Here is a 24,993-nt window from a genome sequence, read left to right on the forward strand (position 1 = left end):
TTATATTTAGCAACAATATCTACAAATTCCAACAGGGAAATGGTGCTGCTTTTTATTAAAACTGTTCAAACAATTATCTTACAACCTGTTTGTGTTCCAGGGAACTCACAATTTAGAATGGGGTGTGGAAAGGAAAAGAATTGGCAAAGGAAATTTGAAGTACAGTCATTAAAATATTAATACCTGCAGTTACACTGTCAGGCCCAGATAGTTCCTCAAACAAGCTGGAGAACAATGGCAAATATTTGACAATCCTCATACCCTAAATTAGTATAGTAATGAAAAGGTGTTATTAAAAGCCTTTTCACACATTTCTTCTTTATGGAATATTCCACCAAAGACAAATGCTTTTGAATGTTGAAGGAAGGTCTTCAACATAGAAAACGATTAAAGGAAAGAGAAAGGAATTTTCATCTCCCTGTCTCCGGACATTTTGAGGTTCAAAAAGTTTCAGAGAAGGAGGAGATTTGGTATTGTTCTGAGTCAATTTGCTCTGGCTGAGGAAATGACGAGAAGGAAACTACTTCACCGTCTCTGGAACCATGTGGTGTTCTAAGATAAGGGGAGCACTTGCTAATTCGAGTTCACAAGCAGGAAACATGATACATCCATTTCCTTTCAAACAAACAACAGAGTGCCCTGGCAGCACAAAAGCATCACTTCTACTGCTAGATCTCAAACATTCAGAAACCCATTGCTCCTCTCTGGACATACCATTCTATATTTGCTATTTGGATGTTATGGATAGAAACAGTACTTACTCTCCAATCACATGGCCGCCAAAGTTTTGGGGTAAGGATTTTGTTTCTTTTTCTAGAATACCATTAAAGCAGATGCTGAGATTCATTGATGATTGCCTTACAAACCACATCTGGATACTTTCAAGCCTCATGTTGGGAGTAAAAAATCATTAATAGATTTTGTATTTCTTGCACTGCAAAATATTGTTTTCCAAATGTTTCTTTGACAAAGTTTTATCATGTTTTTAAACTAATCAAGACAGCAGGAACAGCCAGGGTAGAATTGATTGTTTGACAAAGTTCATTATTGAAGTCAGTTGAAAAGGTGTCTATTGACTTCAATATGTTTCAGATCAGGTAGACATTCTCAACTGTTTAATGAATGTACCTACACCACAGACATGAACTGTTTCATCTTCTGATGAAAAAGAGATAGCAAAAACTAAATGTGTTGCAACCTTTGGAACAAACTCTTACTCCTCCAGAATGAAAAATTATTTGTAATTTGTCATAATGGATCAGATTTCCTTACTTTTTCCTCAATGTCTATTTTGATTATTATCCATTAAGACGTTCACCCAAACCTGAGATTTGTTCATTAACTGAAATGTGTAGAGTGTGAGGTGGAAATATACGTTATGCTGAAATTCATTCAAGGTAATTAGATTCAGTAGCTTGATCCTAAAAGATTCTGTGTAACAGCTGTGGAGAACCTTTCCCTTCAAAAAGCTCTATTGCTTGCTATATTTATCATTAACATGTATTAGCATTTAGCATTAGAGTGAAACATATGATCTGTTTTTTTCTATTGTATTATTGCTATTGAGCAATAACCCCTCCAAGAATATGTACACTATCTAAAACTAAAAAATAATACGCATTAGCAAAAGAGAACTTCTGTTGCATAGAAATGTCCTGGGAAAAGAATGGAAAATAACTATACAAGAAGATTTAAAGAATTTCCTTTGTTTCTTGAGCATAAGAAACAAGGATCTGTCGAATGCCATCAACATGTTTCCTGTAGTGACACATATATTTTCCTACAGGGATACCATGAGCAACTCACTTCATTTTTGTGTCTTGGGCTGAACAATAGGATAATTATACTGGATGTCTTTGAGAAATACTTTCAGATTAACTGAGGAAAAAATACTGTTATTACAGCTTCAAAGTATCTTGTTGTCTAGAGGTTGTCTGATGAACTCTGAAGAATAACTATCATTTTCGTAGAGTAGAACTTCATGTAGTTCTAAAATGGCTCTTTCAGAACAAAACTGAAGGTGCGGTGCTTTCATAAACACACATTATAAGAATCCTTGCGTTAAAGATGCTGTCCCTTGTTACTGCAGATTTGCCTTTGTTCTGAGGTATTGTTTCACTGTCATGGAAACATACACAAGAAACAGCAATACACAAGTTACATCAGATTTTAAGGGTTCATTAACCATACTACTCAGACTGTGGGCAAGGTGTTCTCCATCTTCAGGAGTCAAAAAAATTACCTAAGAAGTGAACACTTAAATTCCACAGCATATTGCATGGGGCTGGCCCTGCTGGTACTGTGATACTCTGTCGTTCTGTTTAAGGTACATCTCCAGGTGCACCAAGCCCTGGTCCTTCAATATCAAGACCTGTCTTTGGCAACACAGACCAAGACATGCATGAAATGTCTTATTGCTGAAAGGGACACAATCTTCTGTCACCAGCATTGCCCACCAGGCTTGCCAGGGACTGGTACTGTACACAGCCCTGTTCTCCCTTTCGCTTACTCTCTGACAGCAAACACCTTGGAGTTTTGTGAGGAGTTTGCATGGTCCTGGGAAGGGAAGCTGCCTCTTAGGATTTTCTTATTTTTCTGAGGGATGAAGCCTTTCCCTTTCTTTCCTGCAGGTATATCATGTGTGATAGGCTAGGGAGAGACACTATATAGTCTGTGTCAGAAGACAATGGCTGACACAAGCTCGTGGTGAGGAAACTCCACTTAAAATTATGGAAGTTCATTTTCTGACATCTTTGAAGGTACATGACCTGTGGTAAATAAAATTGAGTTCCTTATTTAATGAGAATACAGTACTCAAAACTGTGATTTTTTCAGCATATGGCTTACAGGCTGTTTCACTATATTTTCTAAGCCACTCGCCCTGTTCCCCCCCCCTCCCCCACCTCGTAGTGCTGCGTGTATGAATACATTACCAAGATGCAGATCCTTTTCCATGCATCTGCGACTCCTCAGCAGCTCCCATGGACTCAGCCAAAGTGTAAACTTCAACATATGTGCAAAGGTTTGCTGAGAGGGACTAACTTTGTGAGAAAAAAATAAACACTGTAAAAAATTGTTAAAGCAACTATTCCTAATGATATTTAATCTCTTACCATTTTATAAACCATCTATTGTCTAACAGCTGGTTCCCTACTCTGGAAAATAAACATGCATCCTGTTTTCTAAAGCAGTCCAGTTTTCAATGGTAGCTTCGCACCTTAAAAGTGACTAAGAATTTTAAAACAATGAACAAACTAAACTGTCCTCCACTTATTTATGTGTGAGTACACATAAATCTTCATATAACTGCTCCAGGCTAGCAGATGTGTGCGTGAACAAACTGTGTAGATAAAACAAAGATAAACACACCTTGATATACCATGCTGTGTGAACTGCCTAGGTAGTTTAAATCCTCCCCCTGTATTGATACAAAGACATTAACAGATAATAATATATAAAAAAAATTAGCGCACTTTTTTGCAAACCCAGTCTAGAGTTGGTGACAACATGGAGAGTCAATAACATGCTTAGCTGCAGATATTTCAGGCATTCTTCTTTTGAATTCAGTCTTCACCATCATCATTCTGAAGCATCTTTGAAATGCTAAATTATGCAGCAGAGTAAAAGAGAAGTAAAACAGTAGTTTTGCTGGCCTAAAATTAATTCTGCTGGGGAAAAAAAAAAAATAAAAATAAAGGAATATTAACCACCTCTTCTAGTTTAAAATAATGAGTTTCATAATAAAGCTCCTGGCCCTGTCAGGCAGTTTCCTATGTAATATGTGACAAGCACACAATCAGGATTCCACTTCTCACTTTTCTAGAGCTCTTCCCTACTACAGATGTTGCACACTCTCTGTAGACATTTATGCCTGTTTTAAACAAGTTGTCCGAGCTATTACAAGGATGCAGCAGATAATCTCTTTCAGGTGCCAGCTTCTATGAAGCTCTGTAACATCCAGTCACCCTGCTTTGTGGTGGGAATCCATAGTATGGTACTTTGGCAGGAGTAGAAAAAGAAGCACTTTAAGCCCCAGCTGAACTTCAGTACTGTTGGTATCATATAGGACTATAGATAGAGAATCTGGACTCTTTTTTTTAATTGGTAGTTTCAAAAGAGGATTTGGCAATAGCTGCATGAGAAATTCAGGGGTTTGTACCCATCCATCAACTACTAATCTAATTTTTTACTGTTTTAATATAGACTTTATTGAGTTCATTTTGATTTGTAAGTTAACAGTGGGAGCAAAGACATTTCCATTTTAACCAGGAGTGCATTTCTTGTAATTCCTAAAAGCATTTTCAGTTGCACACAATTAAATACAATAAATGTCTTTGAGACAATCTTATTTATCCAGTGCAGATAGCAGTAAATTTTCAGATCAAGAAATTTAATTTAAATAGTACATTTGATCAATATGACAGCAGCAGAGAGAAAAAGTGTAAGCAGATATTAATCAACATAAACTTAGACTTCTAGACTATCTTTCAGTCTAGTTTTACTCAAGTATCTATTTAAAAATACAACATTACAATTTAATACCTTAAAAACATTAAGGACAATTTTCTTTTATTGAATCAGAATCCAGAGCGTTATTTGTCCAGTGTTTGGAAATAATGCCGTATATCAGGTTGCTTCCACCATTTTAAGATTGTGAACTGCCTGGTACTAGTACTTCAGGTATTATCGCTTGACTTTATAAGCTACAAATGCACTCATGGTTCTAAATATAATGTCAAATTTTGCCTTGTGTCTGACTCAACCCACTGGACTACTCATTAAAATGTGTCTGTTTGCTTGAAAGAAGTCAGACCATACACTGTACTGGAAAAGATGGTCATTAGGGATGAGCATATTCTAATGCCTGACACTGTGTTGTGCTATCATGTTCCTGGTAGCAATAGTGGTGGTTAAGGACTTTACGTCATTCTCTTTATGAACTGAACTACTACTTGTGAGGGGCAGCACTGACACAAACAGTAACTGAGCTGCCAAGTGCAGGAAAGTCCAACCTAGACAGCCATGGGACCCAATTTCTCTTTGGGGATCCTTCACAGATAGTAGTCATAGCAGAGTAGAAGCAACTAGCAAATCCAGTCCAGTTCTTTGCAAATGGGAAAAGAAGCATTTGGCTACCTGCGTGGCAACCAGGTTAAGCCTGTTGGCTTCCATCCTGATGACTGTGTCAGTGCATTTCCAGCATACCCACCAGGTCGTCTCTCCTTATTCCCTTTTCTCCTCTTCACACACTTTGTACCCTTCCAGTCTAGCTTTAGCAGCAGCAAATAAAGACTCCAGGAGCTGTCTTAGCTGTCCTGCTGGAGATGTGGACACACAAAGGCTACAATTTGGAGCCTGCAGTTCCTTTGCTGGCAGACAGGATGTAGTGAAGGCGTGACAGCCACTTCTAGATGCCTTACACCACTGGAGTTTTTTTTCTTAGTAGAGAAAATCTTTAGGGTTAAAGTGGAACAAAGCAGGAGGAAAACATGACAAAGTAGAGCCTTGGATTCTGGTGCAGTATCAACCTCAAGGATATATTTCCTGAATTGCTATTTTTCTTCTGTTCCATTTCCTTTTCTCCCTTTTCAAAATTTCACCTTAATGTGCATATTCTTGCTGGTATTCTAATTTGTGAAAATCAGTCAAAATAGAACAAGGTGATTGAAGGTCAGTACCGGAATTTCTTTTTGAAGTTGGTCTCTTTTTTATCACTTCTCTATGTTTTGGGAAAGCCCAGTGATTTTAAGAGTGCAATTCTTGGCAGCATAACACACATCATAAGGACCTCATAGCACAAGGAATAATTGTTATCACAAGAGGTATAATCTTTTCCTGCAGAGTTTTTTGGTTAGATCAGTGGTGTCTGCAAAAGTTTGGAAATGGGATGTGAACAAATAAGATTCTTTCTTTTAAAACCACTCTGCTGGAGTCAGACAACTTCAAATTTACAGGCTTCTGCTACTGGAAGCAGCTCCAGAGGGAGAACAGAGAGAGGAAGAGGCAAAGAACTTTCTTCCAACCTCACAATGCAGTCCTGCTCTAGTGATTTAGAGAATAATTCCTTCCAGTGCATATCCAAAGTAGTAGGACACTATCAGAAAATAGAGACTGAAAACGAGGATAGAGCCTTTTACTCTGCAAATATGAGTATTGCCATGACCCAAAATACCACACTGTATTATTGATAACTAAGTAAGTATTTCTTTTCTCATAGTACTACTGGGGACAATAAATGAAAATGGCATTCCAGGGATAACTGACTTTGTCAGTTTTTAATTTCTTTCACTCATTGCCCTTTTGCATTTGGTTAAAATGATAGATAAATGATAGATAAAATTAGACAATGAGAATAAAAATCAAAAGCAAACCAAATTCATAAACACATGGTGAGTGAGAGGGAAGGGAGCAGAATGCTCTCAGTAAATGTTATCAGAGGAAGGAATGATCCATATTGATTAGGTGAAGTCAAACATATCCGAAAGAACAGATCTAAGTCTTTTGGCCAGGAGCCTGTATTAATACCTCTCCCATGTCACAGACAGACATACATATAAAATGCAGTCTTCGCACTGAATCTCAATCTCCCCATCCGGCATACACTGACTACGTATACAGCTACAGCTTTCTTGTTGTCTTCCCAGAGTGCTTTATCATACATCACTTTCATGAGTCTATTTGTTTAACACTTGAATTTCAGAGTCTAGCTTCTGGTTCATCAGGGATACCAATCCATCACTCAGGACTTGTAACTCAGGGTTTTACCTCATGTTGTGTGGCATCCAATCATTGAGCAGTCTTCAGTCCCCATCATGAGTTAATATGGGAGCCAACTGTATGTGAACAAACCCTCCTTCCAGCTTCCCAGCTGTCTTTTCCAATCAAATAAATGACTTGTACTAACAGGTTTGTTACTATAGATTTTTATGGAGCCCTGCCAGTTCTTTATTGCTTGTCTAACCTTCCATATTCTGACTAATATTTTCTCCTCATTTAAGCTGGAGTGTGTAAAAAAAAGCAAAAGGTGTATATCTCCAAAGCTACATTTCCATACCTTTAAGATGTCTAATAACAAACAGTAGCTTGTCTTTCATTCCCATTTCACAGCCAAGTATATCTACTGATGGTAGAGAAAGAACTTGTTTTGAAGAGTATATAATCCAAATGCCCTTTTTGATTGGTTCTAGTATGTCAGTGGCATGTGAATTTAGACAATTCAATATAAGAGTAGTCTAACAATTAAAATAATAAATAAGAAGGAGGGATGTATTTTCTAGCTCATCTAGAAAGCTTTCAGAACTCACTGGATAAAATTCCTAGGAAAGCTGGTAGAAAAATAGAGCTTTGGATATTTTTTCCAGTTTCTTAGACTGAAAGATATTGATCAGATGGAGTAATTAGAGCATTATTCGTCTAAAACATGTACAGAATGTCTGCACTAGAAATTTCTATTTGTGTGAATGGTATGATTGCATAATATAAGGAATAGTTCAGAAAGAATTAGAGTATACTTATACCCCCTTGTGTCAGTCTGATACAGACAGACCATGACCTTGGGGCTGAAGATTTCCACAAATCGATCAAATAATGCCTCTGCAAGCATGCCTGTGGGTAGCTGTGTTGAGTAAAGGCAATAGTGCCACAAAGCCTCCTCCCACTCCTCCTACAAGAAACCTGCCAACACCACACACCTTTTAGAATTATTTTATTTTCCTATGGTCACCTTGAACTTAGAGCAGGCTGGATCCCTTAAAAGACATCTGTGGAAATAAGCATACTGGGAGGCAGATTTTCAGTTGGGTTTCTGGAAGGTAAGACACGTTTCAGGTTCCTGTTTGAGAAAAAATAGAGAAAACTTCCCTGTGCTGCTTCATAGGAAAGTTGTCAAGAGAAAGATGTTGATGTAAAATGTGGCACAAAATCAGACAGAAAGGCGGTTCTGGTTTTGCAAATGCTTCCTGTAAACTCACTGAGTTCTTTCAAGTACATTCATCTGAGAAGCAGACGTACAACACAGATATAAAATACGATGCATTTAAACAACACTATGAAAGACAATGAGATCTCTATGGTAATGTTACCTCCTTTAAATTTTTCTCTTCTTATTACCATCTAGAGTACCTACAAGTTCTCCCTCCTGTTCCTCACTGAAATGTTGCACAATGCCATAAATTTAATAGCAAAGCCATATTTCCAGACTACTTAACCAAAGATTTCACTTGAACGAGTGGCTATTTTTCATATTAATGAAGAATAATTGCAATGTATATACATGGTAAATTTGTGGAAATCAGGACTGTGAAAATCCTATACAGCTCAGGGGAGTTTTTAGGACAGGGACCAGTTTGGTTTTGCCTGTTACAAATACAACACACTGGGACCTCAAACACAGCCTGAGAATGTAGTACCCAGCCAAAACCAGGTAACACCAGTCAAACTCAGCTTCACCTATATAGGAAATGAGACAGATTTTATTTTCACCTCTTGGAGAGGGCTGTAGGTTTGTGCATCTTCCAGGCCCAGCAGCATCAGAGTAATTTTTGACGCATGGCTTCTAGAGCAACAGAGATTTCCTCTGACTGATGGCAATCTCTTTTTTTTTCCCCTTCAGATAAGATACTGATCCACATGAAAATCATGTGATAGACATGCAGAAAATGTCACATAACTAAATTGCTTCTCAAATGCTCAAGTGGTCAGAAGCTGATTTAAGTATTCCACATAATTTTGATAATGATCATGGTAGCTAGAGGACTGCCGGGGTGAGGGAGATCCATACATACCACCTCTCTTCTGCCTAAACCTAAGATCTCTGCAAGGAAGAATGTTGTTGCTCTATCTACTAGATCAAGGTCACCAGAGGATCTTCCTGTTTCCAGCTGCCTTGACCACAGTGTGAGCTGACTTGGGATGTATCACGAGGCAGCAGCAGAGCAGTGACTCAAACAGGACAGAGCTTGCATATAAATAGTGCTAATACTGAGAGAAATGGCAACAAGGGTGTGGGTTTAACTGAAGGAAAAGATAACATGTGATGGTGAGGCATTAGCAATGGCATCAGTCATGTTTGAACATCAGCCCTTCAGTGCTAATATGACAGCAGTGAATCTCATTCCTCTGTAACACTTGGGGTCCCTGGTTCCTCCTCTGAAGTCCGCCAGAAATATTCTTATACCAAAAAAGAAATAAATCAGTTGGATTACTTGTGCAGGTGGCAGCACTGTTTGCTGGAGCAGCTGTGTCCATGAGCTTCAGTGTCTTCCAGTATTGCTACAGAGAACACGAAGCAGGCAGGTGAGAGATGCTGCTCAGCACCTTCTCATGCTACTTATGCTGGTGCCAAACTATTGCAGGATGCCAGCACTTCCTCTGCACTCCATCAGGGACAGGAGTCAAGGTCATATGTCAAATCTAAACATACTCTGACCACGCTGATTTCTCCAGGAGACAGAACTGTGTCTTAGCCTTACTCTGTGTTTTATTTTCCAGTTAGCTTTTGAAGGTACCATCTTGTATCAAATACTAGACTACTATTGCTTTGTATAAACCCTCCATAAAAAAAAAAAAAAAAAAAAAAAAAAATCACATAAATCACATACTGTCTTCTCAGGGGTCAGAATGATCAAACTATTCCAAATTTAATATGATTATGCTTATTTTGCTATCAGTTAAGTAAAAGATTTGACAAGCATGTGGAAGTTATTACTTTCATTACTGAAGCAAAGAGGATTATATAAATAGTGAGACCTTACATTTATGATGATAATATGTAAATCTGTTCCAAGATCTTATGTTCAGGCCTGTCAGAGAGACAAAAGTAGATATTAATGAGGGACCGATTTTTTTCCTTGCTCTTATTCTGGCAAGCCCAAAGAAAAGAGTATTACTGTAGTTGGATGAAAGAAACAAACTACTGAAGAGACCAGTCTTATTCTTTCATGTTGTCGATTCAGAGCACGATTTCTTCTTCATATATAAATTATTCTTTTAAAGTGAGTCTGTCATCCTCGGGCTGTGTTTTGTTACATCCTAATTACTGCTTCTTTCCTGCTTTCCCCACTCCCCCATACAGCCATTGATTTATCAACTGCTTGACCATCTTTAGCAGGAAGGAAACAGATCTGAGGTAATACAAGGAAGAGTTTCTTCAGAGTATTATGCATACATGTTTTGACAACTACACCTACTGTATTGTCTGAGTATGTGGCGCTGCTTATTGCCACATGAGCTGCCAGAAGCATCATTATTTATTTATCCACCAAATACAGAAGTCTCGTCTTTAGGAAACGAAGTATATTTCTTCTTCCAAGCACCACTCCAGTGAATGTGTTGGCATGTGAATGTGTCACCTAATAAAAGAAGCTTATTGTTGTGCTTTCTCCTCAGGACAAATGCCCTGTATTTGCATGCTCAACTGCTAGAGCTTAGCAGCATTCATACTCAGAGTTAATCTCAGCATACTGTGAGTGCAATGGTTCTGCCTTAGTTCTTCCTGTAGAACCTGTTGAAGGAAAATGCTCTGTATTTATGCACAACCTCCCATTTTACCATTGTAATTAATTTAACCAGGAGTAAAAAAAAATTGTGAGCCAAGTGAGGGGCTGTGAGTGGTGCCATCTCCCTTATACAGAAGATTAACCTGAAGCATGGAGATGAAATGAAAGAAGAAGAAGAGCACAAAGTAAAATCAAGACTCAAGACTGACCCATTTGTCTTTGTAAGATTAACTTCATTTCATAACACTATTCTTTTGTCTGGGGCGGGGGGGGGAATAATCAGAAAAGGCTATCAATAGCTGTGCAGACAACTTCATTTTTTCCTGCTCTTCAAGACAGAAGCTTCACTTCCTATACAAATTTAATCAAAAGTACTTAGTCAGATTTTGAAACCTATTGCACAGTAGTTAAATTTGCAGCAAACAATCCTAAATTATTATCCTAACGTAATTTATTCCTCTTCTAGTTGAGGAGATGGAAAATAAACTTAGGTGAGTTTGATTTTCAGTATTGAAAATGGGACAATAGTAATTTAAAATTTATCTGTTAAATAACCTTAACCAAATCTCCATCAACAACACAAATATACATAGCATTATTGTGAAATAACGTCTAGGAAATTTTCAGCAAAATAATTGTTGGAGAAAAAAAATTCTTGGTTCAATGCAATGCAAAAACTTATTTGGGCTCTGACACATGCTTGCTGAAGGAACCAGCCAGGGGAGTTTCTGCTTCTCAGCAGAGGCCTCTGCTTTGCTTCTTTGGCATCTTATCTGCAGAAGAAACTGAATTTCCTGTTGCAGACATTTGAATTCACAGTCCAGCACCTTAACACACACTTACGGCATATTTCACTGTTTAACAGACATCTGTTAATTTTAAACACTTTGCTTTAAAAAATTACATTATGTTGATGCTGTTTCTCAGTTATCCAGGGTAAAGGAAGCAGGCACATGGCTTCTGTAGAAGGTGCATAACTTACACAGGCAAAGCATAAATGAAGATGAAGACCACTGATGGCTCTGTTGATTGAGAAGTGCAGGAGTCTCCAGGCAAGGAGGACCTGGACCAGCCTGGTGAAAACACAACTTCCCAGACACCACTGGTTCACCTGCGACAAGCACTGATATGCCATTTCACACTGAGTCTCCAGCCTGGATAATTTGTCCTAGGCCATCAAGAGCTAATACTCCAGATCTGTAATCATCTCACTTAGAAGTTATACCAGTATTTGTCAGCTTGTGGCTGCACAGATTCTTGTGAGTACTACTTAATTAGGTCTCCTAGACTACACTGAAATAGATATTCACAGACATATTTGGTACAGGAGAAATCTCTGAAACTTATTGTTGCTACTACCACATACAAACATACTCCTGTATTTTCAAAATGTTCACCAATACAGCTGTTCCACACAGAAGATAAATGTAGCAGGAGATTTTTTGCATTACTGTGCAATAGCAAATGTGAAGAGGTTTCAGTTCTTCTGAAAAGCACTGCATTGGGAACCACTCTTTGTAGACTGCACTGGGCAGGCTGAAATGCAGTCTTTATTTCTAGTATACCTAGTACCTCAAGATATGCAGGGTGTGCCTTTTAAAATTTTCTTATTTATAGTCTGATAAACTTGGACTTTCATTATTAATACTTCTTAGCCATTGATGGGTTCTCACAGTAAGGACAAGCTCCATCTGAGGCTGTGTCTGGGACAGGCAGGCTCTTAGATCACAAACAACAGAATTGCTGTGGTGGGACTAAAGATGATTTCAATGTATTCCTCACCCTACAGCATTCCCCAAAAGCTGAAAACCTTGTGCTTTGTTCTAACCCTGACTGTCTTCTGTTTTCTTAAATGTAGCATATGTATTTTGCTATTTCCTCCTTAATTTTAAGAATTTTAGGAAATACTACTTCATTTTAAGATTTCATTCCAGTCACTCATTCTCTGTTCATGTAGGAAATGATTTTATTCTCAGATGCTGTAAAATAATCATATCAGTTAAGTAATAACTATAATGCCATATTGCCCTGTGGCAATTTGTGATTTATTGTTGGAATTAGGTTCATGCAGAGGCCATAAAGCTTTGATCTATGCTCTTTTTTTGTGAGGATGATAAGAATGCCTTGCCAGAGAATTGTTTGCTGCACATGCTGTAAAGATCACAATTATATTACTGTCTATGTAATGCATCATAACGAAACCATATGGCAACAAAGTTTCTATCTCTGTCTGCATAAAGGAATCTTTGATTTGTTTTATATAGTTACGCCAAAACCATTATATTAAACATGCTGACATCTCTATCTTAAATATTTTCTTCCGATTATTACAATTACTCTTTATTTATCATTTCAGTAAAAAACAACTGCCAGTAATATCAAGGGAACATCATTAACTTTGAGTTGGTTTGATGGGATATTGCGATGGTATTTTCCACTTTTCTGGCTTTTTTTTTGCAACAAATTATGATATTAGTAAACAGAGCAAATGTACTCTGGTGCACGGAGATAATTCTGGACATCATTGTGAATGGTGGAAATATGAATTTAAGAACATACTTAACCTCATGCTTCTCCATCAGCACAGGTATTTGCACAAAGCCACAAAATGTATGAGTTTTACTTCACTAAGCTTCTGAACACTTTTGCTGTGTCTCAGTCTACCTTACTTTCAAAGTTGCTGCAAAATGCTAGTCCTAAGTGTTTATGGCAAAGTAATTCAGAGTTTTTCTGAGTTTTAAGGTACTATTAACATCTCTCTAATCTTTCATTAAAGTGTTTCTTGTTAGCTTTCTCTGACACCCTGTTTTATTAGAATTATGGTGTTTTATGTATTGTTTAGATTTTCAACATAGATTTCCAGCAGAGGGCAATCTTGTTCCTAGATAGGTTGCTCGTCTGTGAAGTTAACCCTCTAATAAACAGCCGCCCCCTCTGTATTTCAAACTGGGAATTAATCCAAGGGTACATACTTCATTATTTTCCTTGCCATTTACTTAATGATTTTTCAGGTGCTTCCAGAGCCTATTTGCTTACCCGATCGAATAAAGTCTTAGAAACTACACAAAATAACGTCAGTATGTACCTTGAGCTGTCATCTGTTCTACCTTTTTTTTTTTTTTTTTTTAAATTTTATACAGGATTAACTACGTTACAACACCTCTTGACTGATATTTGTTTTTAAAATCTTTAATGGGGGTAGATGCACCACCTACCTGGGCTATCTATTCTAGTTCTTACCTGTCCTCAAAGATAGAAACACACATTTTAATATCCTTTGCTCTAATTTAAACACAGTACTTTTAATTTTACCTGCAGTGGAGATAAAAAACCAACTGTTTAATTATTATGTGAAATAGGAGAATTATTCTCTGCTGCTGCAGAAAAGAATCTCCCACTAGCAGAGCCCAAATAAAACATGCCTCTAGCAAGCAGTGTCTGAATGCAGAGCACTGACTTTTCTGACAGCCTAACTATCCTACTTATTTTCTTTATTAGTTCTCATGTCTTGCACAGTCTGCCTTTTTTTAACCTTTTTTTTTTTCCCCACAAACTCTGTTTCCCAGATGTCACCATCTTCATCTGTTTGTTTTCTGGACGTCACAAGTACCTGAACAAACTTGTGCTGTTGCCTGTTAGTCTCTTTCCACAAGAGTCTTGTGTGACCTTTCTTAAACTTTTGCTGTGACTAAGATCACAGCTGGTTGAAATTACACAGCAAGTGATTCACCCACCCAACTGAATCATGGACTGCCTACAAATGATTAATGAGAGGCTGTTCTGCTAATACAATTAGTGACAAAAATCGGGAAGATAGTAATGTCAACACTTCTCAGATACAAAGAAATTTATTTTTTGAACTCAGCATTACAACAGCACAGGATTTAGTTACTGATATCAGCCCCAGCTTTAAACTAAGTTTTCTCGGAGCTGATAGAACTGGTATAAAATTTCAAGTAGTTCAAGTCTTATGTGGTGGGAAAAAGTGGCAGCTCCCTGGCCCAGGGTATTCTTCCATTCCAAACTTGCTGCCTGGGATGTGTGAGGAGGTGTAGCTGCAGCCCATCTGGCTGAGAGATGTACATTAACTGCAGCTGTGGGAAGATGCTATGATTTTGTTCAAACCTTCATGGATCCTGGCTGCTCCTGTCTAGTTTTAAACAAATGAGGCTGTGTTAGGCATATCTGCTGATGAATTATCTGAATCTCACTTGAAACCTGAGACACAATCCTGTAAAAAAAAGTATCTGAACCATTCTTACTAGTCAGGTTACTAATTTGTCATTTGTAAATGCAATTCATGCTTTAATACACTAGTTGGTGCTCTACCCTAAGATGTGCAATGTTCAGGTACGAATTCCCATACTGGTTTGTATGGGTTTTATACCAGATTTTGTCACTGAGCTTTCATTTTGGGAAAAAATATAGAGTAAGACAGAGGCTGAGCTGGATTTCTCCATGTCTGAGATCAAATCCTCTACCAGTTGTCAAGGCATTTCAGCTTTGGGAAATGGCAATGGGTGTGTGTGCAAGCGAGGGTACGCATGTAGGAGGAGGAATGCTTGCTTGCTTGGACAAGTTTTGAGTCACTGGCATATGACATATCATAAAGGAAAGGGAGCTCACAAAAATGTGAGAAGTAAAAAACTAAAATGGAAATAAATTTACAATTCTAAAATTTGGATGGAAATTATAGAAATAGCTCTTTTCCACAATACAACATGATGGTATGTTCTGGTATCTCTCATTGCTAGTACAGCTGAAATCAATAAGGTGGTATGTTCTGCATACAAACTTGCTGGAGCCCACATGCAAAAAAGTTTCCGTGTCAGGTGTGCAATGCTTCATGCTAGTTTTGGGAAGATGGAAGAAAAATGGGAAAATTACTAAGTTGCTGAAGTAAATGAACATCATCTTGCTCTAACGTGATGTGAGTAAAACATCTTTATGGCAAGCTGAGTTTGAATGTTGAACAATACCATTCTTGACTGACAAGCTACCTTACCACTTCTAATATCTTTAAGATAGAACTTAGTTATTTATCTTTTAATAAAACAATAACAAAAAAATAACACCTCCAAAACATCAAGATTGTAATATTTGAAAGTTACTCACTAGAAATAAAACCAAATCAAATGTGTGTCATCTCACCCTGTGGGTGTTTTTTGCCTCCTTGCATTTAGCAATAGTGTGAGTAGAACAGATGCTCAGAAAGGTAAATGGCTCTTTATTAGCTCTATTAGCAAAGATGCAGTTCAAATTCAAGTTATATGTGCACAGCCTGACTAAAACATGCTTCTCCATTCCTCATTCCTTCCTGTTCAGTACTTTGTCCCTTCTTCCCCCACCCCACCCTGATTCTTCCTCTTAGATGCTCTCATTGAAGCTGCTACTTACACAATTTTTAAAGGTATTGCTATCCTTTCATATACTCGGCCAGCTGAAAAGCTTACAAATGTATATATTTGTGAGCATGGGGCAAGGAAGATCTTGCATCCACCTTAACTTTACACCTTGGGCAATTCATCATAAGGCTACAGGAAAGAAGCAGGTCCTCAGGATTTCCTGAGTTTGGGGAAAAAAATGCTGTTCCAGCCCATTGCAACCACAGCTAAGGGCAAGAGGGAGATTCCTTGGGTAAAACACTTACATTCTAGTGGAACAAAATCCAGAGTGAAGTTCAAATGAATCCTAGATGCAAATGTGTTTTTAATTCAAATGAATGTCTTGCCATCTAATGAGGTCCATGAACATGAAAGGAAAATGAAAGTCTCGCAGAAATAAGTGATTGACCTTTAAGCTCCATGATAGAGGCAGGCTCCTCCATCACAAAAAAATAAACTTATTTTTTGAAGAGTTTGGCTGATCCAGGGACTGATAAGGCTGGGGAGAAACTGTGCTGCTAAGTTTTTGTGAAGTATAGCCCAAGGTGGTAAAGGAGAGAATGTAGTCCACTTCTCAGAAGACTTACAGATTGGTATGAGACCCATTCGGTCAGCCTTGCTACTGATGTCCAAGCTGGATGGGAGGAACTTGTTTCAGGGCCATAACTAGGAAAAGCACCTTATCAGCCAGTCTATCATCTCAATCAATAACATGTCCAAATTTCTCGTGTGTGGATTCTATAGAGTTTTAAGGACTTGGTAGATATTATCAACTTGATAGAAAGTATACTAACGCTTCATGTATACAGTTAATGAAAAGTTATAAAAAACCTTAAAGAAAGCTGCAACAACCAAGAAAAAACTTTGCACAGCAGAAGCAATAATCCGTTGCACAAACCTGTAGCACTGAATTTGTTTAACACTGCATGCAAAAATCAGAGGGGAGGGAATAGAGAGACTTCAGAAGGAATTGCTTGATCTGGATAGATTTTGGGCTCACAGATGCATGCTGGCTTCATATTCAGGTCTGGGGGTAACATCCAGTAGTCATTGGTATTACTGTGGGTTTGAACCTCCAACCTTTTTGGCATGGGAGCATTGGAAGTGCCACAGATGAGAAAGGTAATGTAGCTAAGATGTTCAGCTGTCATATTTCCTCATATCCTTTTATTTCTGGCTTTGTGCCTTGAAGTGGAAAAAAAACATTGGTTCCTCACCTCAGCTGGTGTTACACGAGAGAGTGGCGAAAATTGACTGAGACAGGGTAGCAAATCTTTTCAGTTATGACATAAACAAATGAAATAGGCAGTGTGAGCAGCCTGAGAAACATAGAGATCAAAATGTATTTAGGGGACTGGCACCTGAGAAGCTATGGTTATTGTCAGCATTCCTACTTTATACCCCATTTTATTTTTTCTTTCCTTAAAAGCAGAGGACAGAGCAACATGCACAGCTCTCAGGAAACCATAAGATATTATAATGGCTTCTTGGGAGACACTTCATGTCAGCACTGCTCTGTTGCTCCTGAAAGGCTAGTTCTGCCCTGGCACTGCCCAGATTGAGGAAGAGAAAAACAATTCTGCGGAAGCCAACTGCTCCCCTCAGAATCCCAGGTGCAACAAATCCCACTCTGCCTTTGATCTTTTTCTCTGTTTAGTAGTATTTCCTCCAATGTACCTCAAGGCTGTGATCACTGGACATTGTAAAGAAGAAATCAATGGGCATAGATTTACAATTCTTCAATGTAAGTTTTTAGAACTGAATTACATTTCAGTGAAATTCATCCTTTGTAAGGAGTAAACAAAAAGCAAGTTCAGCCTATTAGTGTGACCCACTGTTCCCACTGAAGTCAGGGACAGTCTGGGAATAGGAAGAAAAAAGTGTCTGTAACCAATGGATCTGGTGATATTTCTATAAAAGTACCAGAAAGATTAAGTGTAGGTCCAAATTGAAACGAGAGTATTTGGTTACTAGACACAGCTGCAACAGTCAGTGTAGACCCAGCTGAGTTGCCCCAGGCAATAATTTGACCTTCTGTTTTTACATTCAGATGTAGAGGTGGAAAAATTAAAAAATCAAATAAGTTAAAGAAAATGAAGACATTATCCAAAGGGATAATTGTTTGTGCTGTGTCTCCAGCACAAGGGAACAGCACGTGGGAAGGACTGAAGAGCTGCACTCGATACTTTTGTCAATTCTCTCATCTGCCTTTAACAGTGTGAAATGCTGATTTAATCATGCAGGTGGTGAAAATTATGGTTAGAGGGATGCAGGGACAAATTCCCACCACAGTGCTTGGCAGCCACAGAGCCTGGTACACTTGTGCACCTTGCTGTGCTTCCACGTACACTCGAGCAGTGCAGTGATCCCCTTCTCCTCTGCCCTGCTGGAGCTGAGAGCCCAAACAGGAGGAGGGATATCAAGTGTCAGCACAGACTCCTGTGCCTGGGGAATCCCTTGGCAGTCTCAAAATATAATAACATAACTAGCATTCCAGCTGAGGTGTGAGAGTAACCAGCCTTAGAAAGGATTAGTTCTTGCTCCGCTTTCCCATAGCCACACAGGGACAGAAGTAGGGGTTCTCAGACTGCAGGTCCAGTGCCTGGGAATTGCTGTCTTTAGGACACTCCCTGGGATTTGCTCAACTGGAGGTGACCAAGTCCTGTCTCTCCCTTCCCACCTCCTGGAGTATGAGAAGGGACCTGCAGTAACAGGATGTACTAAATCCCTTAAAATGGCACAATAGGCTACTCCTGAACAAAAGGGGTACAATAAGGCTTTCTGTGTCTCTGAAGATGTTTTTTAAAGGGTAGAATCATAATGACTTTGTCAGAAGGCTGCTTGTGGTGACAAAACTCTGATCTGAAGCCAGGAGTTGCATTGCAAGATGCTGCCTGTGGCTCCTTGCAAAAAGCAGACCAGACAATCACCCTCTATATTTTATGATCAAGTCCAGTCTGCCTCTGAACAAAAGGACAACAAACCATTCCCCAAAATGAACAGTGCTCTGCAACAATATCCTACACTTTATCTTCTCCAGTCTTCACTTTTCCATTTGAAAAGGATAATGGTTAGAAGCCTGTCTGAAAGTTGAGGTTACAAGCAAGCAACAGTAAGATTGTATAGCCATCCAAAATCAGTGGCTTAATTAGACCTTACGTTTTCTGGGCCTCATAGAATTTCAGGTTTATCCTGAAATACAGAAAGTGAATAAACTTGGGTAGGACATTCATGTTGATGTTAGTAATTCATGATAACATTGGTCCTGTCTAGAACCAAACCTGCAAAGGCATGTATGGTGAAAACTCTGCACCTCTGACAGGGTTTGATGGGCAGCAGCAAGGGCTGGGTTGAATTTTAACACTATTTAGAATCCCCTCCCAAAAATCTGCAAAAAAATTTATGCTAAACTTTCTAGTACTCAGGGAGCTAGTTTTCCCCAACTGCATGCGTGAATCACATAGCTAATAATTTTTCACTGAAGGGAGAAACGTAAGAAGGTAGATAATGAAGGTAATAGGAACTAATTCTTGAAGTGCAGTTATACCAATAATCATTTACATCTCCACTGCTGGAAGGAAAGCAAGTGTTTGCTTTCCCCTTCCTGCAGTGACCTGCATTAAGTTTAAGCCTTGCTAGACACCAAGGTGTAACTTAAGCAAAGGTGTCTATTGCTATACACTGGGGTGCCTCTGCCTGTAAGCCTGTCCTGCTGGCCATACCTAGCAGCTCTCCTCTCCAAAGTGTGCCGGCTGCTCGCCAAAGCTGGGGTCCCTCAGGCCACTCTCCCTCTTTGCCTGCCAGTACCTGCTTTGGCTAATTCCCACAGCTCAGAGTCAGTGCCATTACTTTGGGCTCTAGAAACAACTGTTTGTACAGCACCATACATTCAGGAGAAACTCTTTAACAGCTATTACCTTGCAAGAAAATTTTGAACCTAGTCTCATCTTGCCCGTTTTGGGTTCTAACATCTATACCTCAGTCCTGGAGTTAGTACTTTCTATTATGGTGATCAGCCAAGCACAGTGTTAGCTGGTCTGCATTTCTGTATGCTATAGAAGTTACTCATTTCTACCTAATGAATACAATTGTCTTTTCAACAGAAATGTTTCACAAACATGATAACAGAGCATGGACAGAATAAACACGTTTTAAGCTCTCCTATGGCTCTTGTTCACTTATTCCCTCTTTGTTCCATCAGTAGTCAACACGGTATTCCTTCTTTGATATCCAACCTCTTATTGAATTTTGAGGGGATCTATAAAGGTTTTACATTCATTTCAGGTCTTATCCAAGACTGCAAATGTATCTCTGAACTTTTTAGAACAGCAATAAAGCTGGTGCTCTGTTGCAAAAGTATGTGAAGTTTACTGAAATAACAGTCCTGTTCTTAGAAATACACAAGGAAAACATATTTTTCCTCCACACTGTGAAACCATGTGGGGAAGAAAACAATCCTAGCCATGCTCTTTTTTATTTTCAGATCTCTTAGTTCTTGAAAGCATTTATGAAAGAGCTAAAAATTTACTTTCCTTAATGGCAGATAAATGCATCTTTGAACTGGGCATTGGGGATAAAAAATATTAAAGAGACTTAGTATTAATAATGGTTATCTCTGACCATAATCATTTAGGATACAGTAATATACATTAATTACTATGAGATTTTAAAATATCTGTGATTCTGCAATAAAAGGCTGGGATGTGTCCTCACACTGTAATAAATGCAAGGCTTAGTCCATTAAGAATATGGCAGAAGCTATATCACTGTTGTAATAGGTGAGTTTGCAAACTCATACACATAGAGCATAAACATCTATAAACAGAATGACAAGTCTGCATAAATCCACACCTCATATTGCCCACAGAAGCAAATGCTTGGCAGTGTTATAACATACCTCAAGGCTGGTGGGTGGCTGATTCTGAGAGAGACTAAAGACTTTTCCCTTGCATTAGTACAGAAACTGGTATTAAAGGCAAGCTACTTTCTGGATGTTGTTCAGTTTTGCAAATTAAAGAAAAAACACCATATAAAGAGAGCAGTCTCAGCTGCTGTGTTTGTGTTGTAAAGTTCATGTATTACATAATATAGAAAGATCTTTGGGTTTGTTCATCTTTTAAGGAGGCTGACATCTTAAATTCACTTTCTGGCAGAGAAATCCTTCAGAGTTAGTGAAATAACTTTGGTGTGTATTTTTGCTTTATTTCAGAGCAAATAACAATAGCCTTCACAGTGTCCATGGTGGTTGGACTGGTGATTGGAGGGATCATCTGGGCATTGCTCACTTGCTTGTCTCGTCGCAGAGCTAGTGCCCACATTTCCCAGGGGAGCTCCTCAGTCTTCAGCCGTCGGTCCAGACCCTCCTCTCATGGCCACACCACTGGCAGGACTGGATTTTACCGCAACAGCAGCTGCGAACGTCGGAGCAACCTCAGCCTGGCCAGCCTCACCTTCCAGCGGCAAGCTTCCTTGGAGCAAGCCAACTCTTTCCCCAGGAAGTCAAGCTTCCGTGCATCCACCTTCCACCCTTTCCTTCAGTGTCCTCCCCTCCCTGTGGAGACGAACAGTCAGCTGATCACCCTCACTCCCACAAATACCACCACAACCTTTGTGGGAAGCACCACCAACAGCTTAAGTCAGCCCGAATACCACTGGTCTAACAACAGCCTCCGCATCTGCCACTCCACACAAACCCCCCCTCCTGCCTATGACACCATCATAAAAGCTTTCCCAGACTCCTGAGTTAGGTCCTCACTGCAAACATGCATGTACGTTTTAGGAGGAACCTAAATCATCTCAACAATTCTCTGTGTGTGATGAAGATCTCTGAGAAGTCTACAGCTGTTGTTGTGGAGGGGACATACATTGCCAAGAGGCAGGTAGCAGTGGTTTCTTAGAGTGCAATATGCCACTGTCCAAGTGATCACTTGTCTTTACTCTAATTTACTGCTCTGCCATATGATTTCATATTTATAGTGTTGTATCTTAATTGTAACCACTGTTATCTTTACTTCAGAGGAAAGAAAACAGTGCCACATAAAAAACAAATAATTTCTTGAAGAAACAGATTGCGTTACAGATTACTGATATACCTATTTCTTCAAATTTCATTACATTGTTTCTTTCTTTAAAAAAAACATGGTTTTACATATTTTCCAAAGGATGTTAAGTTTTCATAGAACACTTCCTGTTACCCACCCTCTTCCTATAAGCACAGAACAGCTTCTGTCTGAGGAACCTTAGATGCAGAACTTGTAGAGGATTAAACCTCACAGTCTTGACTGCGATCATAGGCATCCTGTTCTGCTTACTGTAGAGGATCTTAAAACACCCCATACTAAGGCTGCTTGTATAAAATTCTCCATAGTATGGGGAAATGTTGAAGCACACGAAGCCTCATGCAGAGAGAAGTTTCAAAAAACATGCTAAATGCATGTTAACAATTGTAAAGAATTTTCTGTCTGCAGCCAGCAGAACAAATAGTCACATTTTAAAAGCCCGTAAGGCTGTATGGGAGCAGAATTCCTCATGTTTCATTTTTCTAGTACTGGTTATCAAGATAAGCAGCATGAATGACAATTATTTTTTTAATTAGGTTTCCTGTTTTGTCATGAGATTACTCATTTCCTTATTCCAAATTGTTTTTCTCAAATTGTACCAAAGTTTAATTCTTCCTGGCAAATTATTCACTGAAATCTTGTCTTTCACTAAAGCAAGATTTTAGACACCTGTGGCTGAATATTGGGACTGTACAATTAGTTGGGATATAAAGACAAAGATGGAATATTTAGTTCGGGTTAACAAATATTCTTGACTCTTACATGCGTATGATGTCAAGCTAATCCCTGTTTTAGTAGGGATTAGTTGCACTGATGTGAGAGAAGTCCGGTATTTCGTAGAATCAAAGAATCATAGGATACCATGTTGGAAGACACCACAAGGATTATCTAGTCCAAGCTTTCTTGGCAAAAGCACAGTCTAGACAAGACAACCCAGCACTCTGTCCAGCTGAATCTTAGAAGTGTCCAAGGCTGAGGAATCTACCACTTCCCTGGGGAGATTATTCCAATGGCTGATTGTTTTTATAGTGAAAAATTTTCCTCTTGTGTCCAATCGGAATCTTCCGAGGAGTAACTTATACCCACTGGCCCTCATCTTTTCCATGTGACTCCTTGTAAAAGGGAGTTTCCCTCTTCTCTGCAGCCACCTTGCTGTAACATGGTGATAAGGTCTTGCATACGCCTTCTTTTCTCAAGGCTGAACAAACTCAGTTCTCTCAGCCTTTCTCACATTCTAGTCCAGTGTCTCTGTTGCCCTTCTCTGGACTCCCTCCAGCCTGTCCACATAATTCTTCATATAATGGGGACCAAAACTAAACGCAGTATTCCAGGTGTGGCCTGACGAGCACTGAGTAGAGTGGGATAACAACATGTTTATCTCTGCTGGTGATGCCCTTGTTGATGCAGCCCAGCATCCTGCTGGCTTTCTTTGCTGCAGCAGCACATAGTTCACTCATATTGAGCTTGTTTTACACCAGGACCTCCAGGTCCCTTTCCACAGGGCTGCTCCCCAGCTGAGTAGATCCCAGTCTGTGCTGCACCCCTGGATTAAGTTTTCCCAGGTGCAAGACCTTATACTTGTCCTTGTTGAAATTCATCAGGTTATTGTTAGCCCACTCTTCCAGCCTATTCAGGTATTCCTGCAGGGTGACTCTCCCTTCTGAAGTTTCCACTTTCCCATCCAGTTTGGTATCATCAGCAAGCTTCATCAGGGTACACTTGATCCCATCATCCATATCATTTATGAAGGTGTTAAACAGTGTTGGGCTCAATATCAGTCTCTGGGGGACCCCACTCATGACAGGTTGCCAATCTGAAAAGGAGTAATTTGCCACCTGCTAGGTATGGCCTGTCAGCCAGTTCCCCACTCACTGTACTGACCACTTGTCTAAATTGTAATGGATATTTGGAAATAGCACAGAAAAATTAGGCCTGATTTAAGTCTTACTGTATCAGTTTCCTGTTAAATATTCCATGTTCCAATCAAGGGTAAATAATTTCCACAAGCAGAGTAGCAGTCCTGCTCCTCACTTAGACATAAGTCTGTTGTTGCTAAAAGGGCTGGGCAACTACCAGCCACAGGACTCCTAATCTTGAGCATGCTGGTCCTGTGCTTCTGTAGAGAGAATGAGTCCCCAACTGTCTTCTGGGAGGGATGAAGATTCAGCAGCTTTTGAGAATGGGCAAAATGCTTAGCATCTTACTTTCCAGGCTTTCGGAGACTGGCAGCGTGCATACCTTTGTGGAGCTCAGCACCCCTCAGGAAGGACTGGTGTTGATCTCTGAACTGCAATCTTCCAGCCCAATATCATCCCATTTGCAAATCTGACTAGAAACATTGAGCTTACAAGTTTTACTTACTGTAAACCACAACTATTTTCTGTTGTAAAGGCAAATTATTTTGTATGTATTTACTAACTGGCTTTCATTGCTTTATTTTTAGTGTGCAGTATTTTCCCTTCTAGAAGAACAACCATTTACAGAGTTTACAGAATATTTCACTACAGACACTATGGTTTCTAGTACATGGAGGACTTGCTGATAAGATTGCAAACCTGCATTTGGCTGGTGACAGGCTGCAGACTTAAAACAATAGTCCTCTGGAGAAAGAAAGTTGTGTTATTTCATTCATTAATAATATTTTTTTTTATTTAGGGTCTTATTGAGTCTGTTGAACTTCATTGCATGCACAACTGCATTCACAGTGTCCTAGCTCTAGAATAGGTGCTGCTACCTATTCTTATGTGCCTACAAAATGCAGAATTCAAGGCTTTTCTCATTGCTCACTGAGTTTAGTGGACTGCTTGCACACAGCTGGCTAAAACTGCTTGTTTCCTGAGAGTGAAATTGGTTTAGATGACTAAAGTTTTACTCTTGGATTGTAAATGCACATTACATTACAGTAGAGATTTTCACAGCATATTATTACTTGTATTACACTATATTTAGTAAACAATGAAGAAAGGGGAGGTTAAATGTACTGTATTTTTTTCCTGCTGAAATCTGTACTGGATATCAAAACATTTCTTATGTCCCCTGGATTAGGGAGATTAA

The 24,993-nt window shown here is 39.1% G+C and overlaps 1 protein-coding gene across 3 annotated transcripts; it reads left to right on the forward strand.

The window, feature by feature from the left end:
• Window positions 1–542: 542 nt before the first annotated feature.
• Window positions 543–23,948, forward strand: MYCT1 (MYC target 1; the record flags this gene model as incomplete). 3 transcript variants are annotated; one of them, XM_082048750.1, is made up of 3 exons in its annotated part: window positions 11,313–11,755; window positions 12,853–13,083; window positions 21,090–23,948. In XM_082048750.1, 2 exons carry the CDS (start codon window positions 12,921–12,923, stop codon window positions 21,620–21,622), a joined length of 696 nt encoding a protein of 231 aa, XP_081904876.1. In that variant the 3' UTR covers window positions 21,623–23,948. The 3 variants fall into 3 exon arrangements, with proteins under 3 accessions (XP_081904875.1, XP_081904877.1, XP_081904876.1); XM_082048749.1 differs by lacking the exons at window positions 11,313–11,755; window positions 12,853–13,083 and adding an exon at window positions 543–792; XM_082048751.1 differs by lacking the exons at window positions 11,313–11,755; window positions 12,853–13,083 and adding an exon at window positions 608–792 and having other exon boundaries at window positions 21,095–23,948.
• Between the last annotated feature and the right edge of the window lie 1,045 nt (window positions 23,949–24,993).

The sequence above is a fragment of the Streptopelia decaocto genome (genome assembly GCF_964273445.1).
Source record: "Streptopelia decaocto genome assembly, chromosome: 3".
Lineage (NCBI taxonomy): Eukaryota > Metazoa > Chordata > Aves > Columbiformes > Columbidae > Streptopelia > Streptopelia decaocto.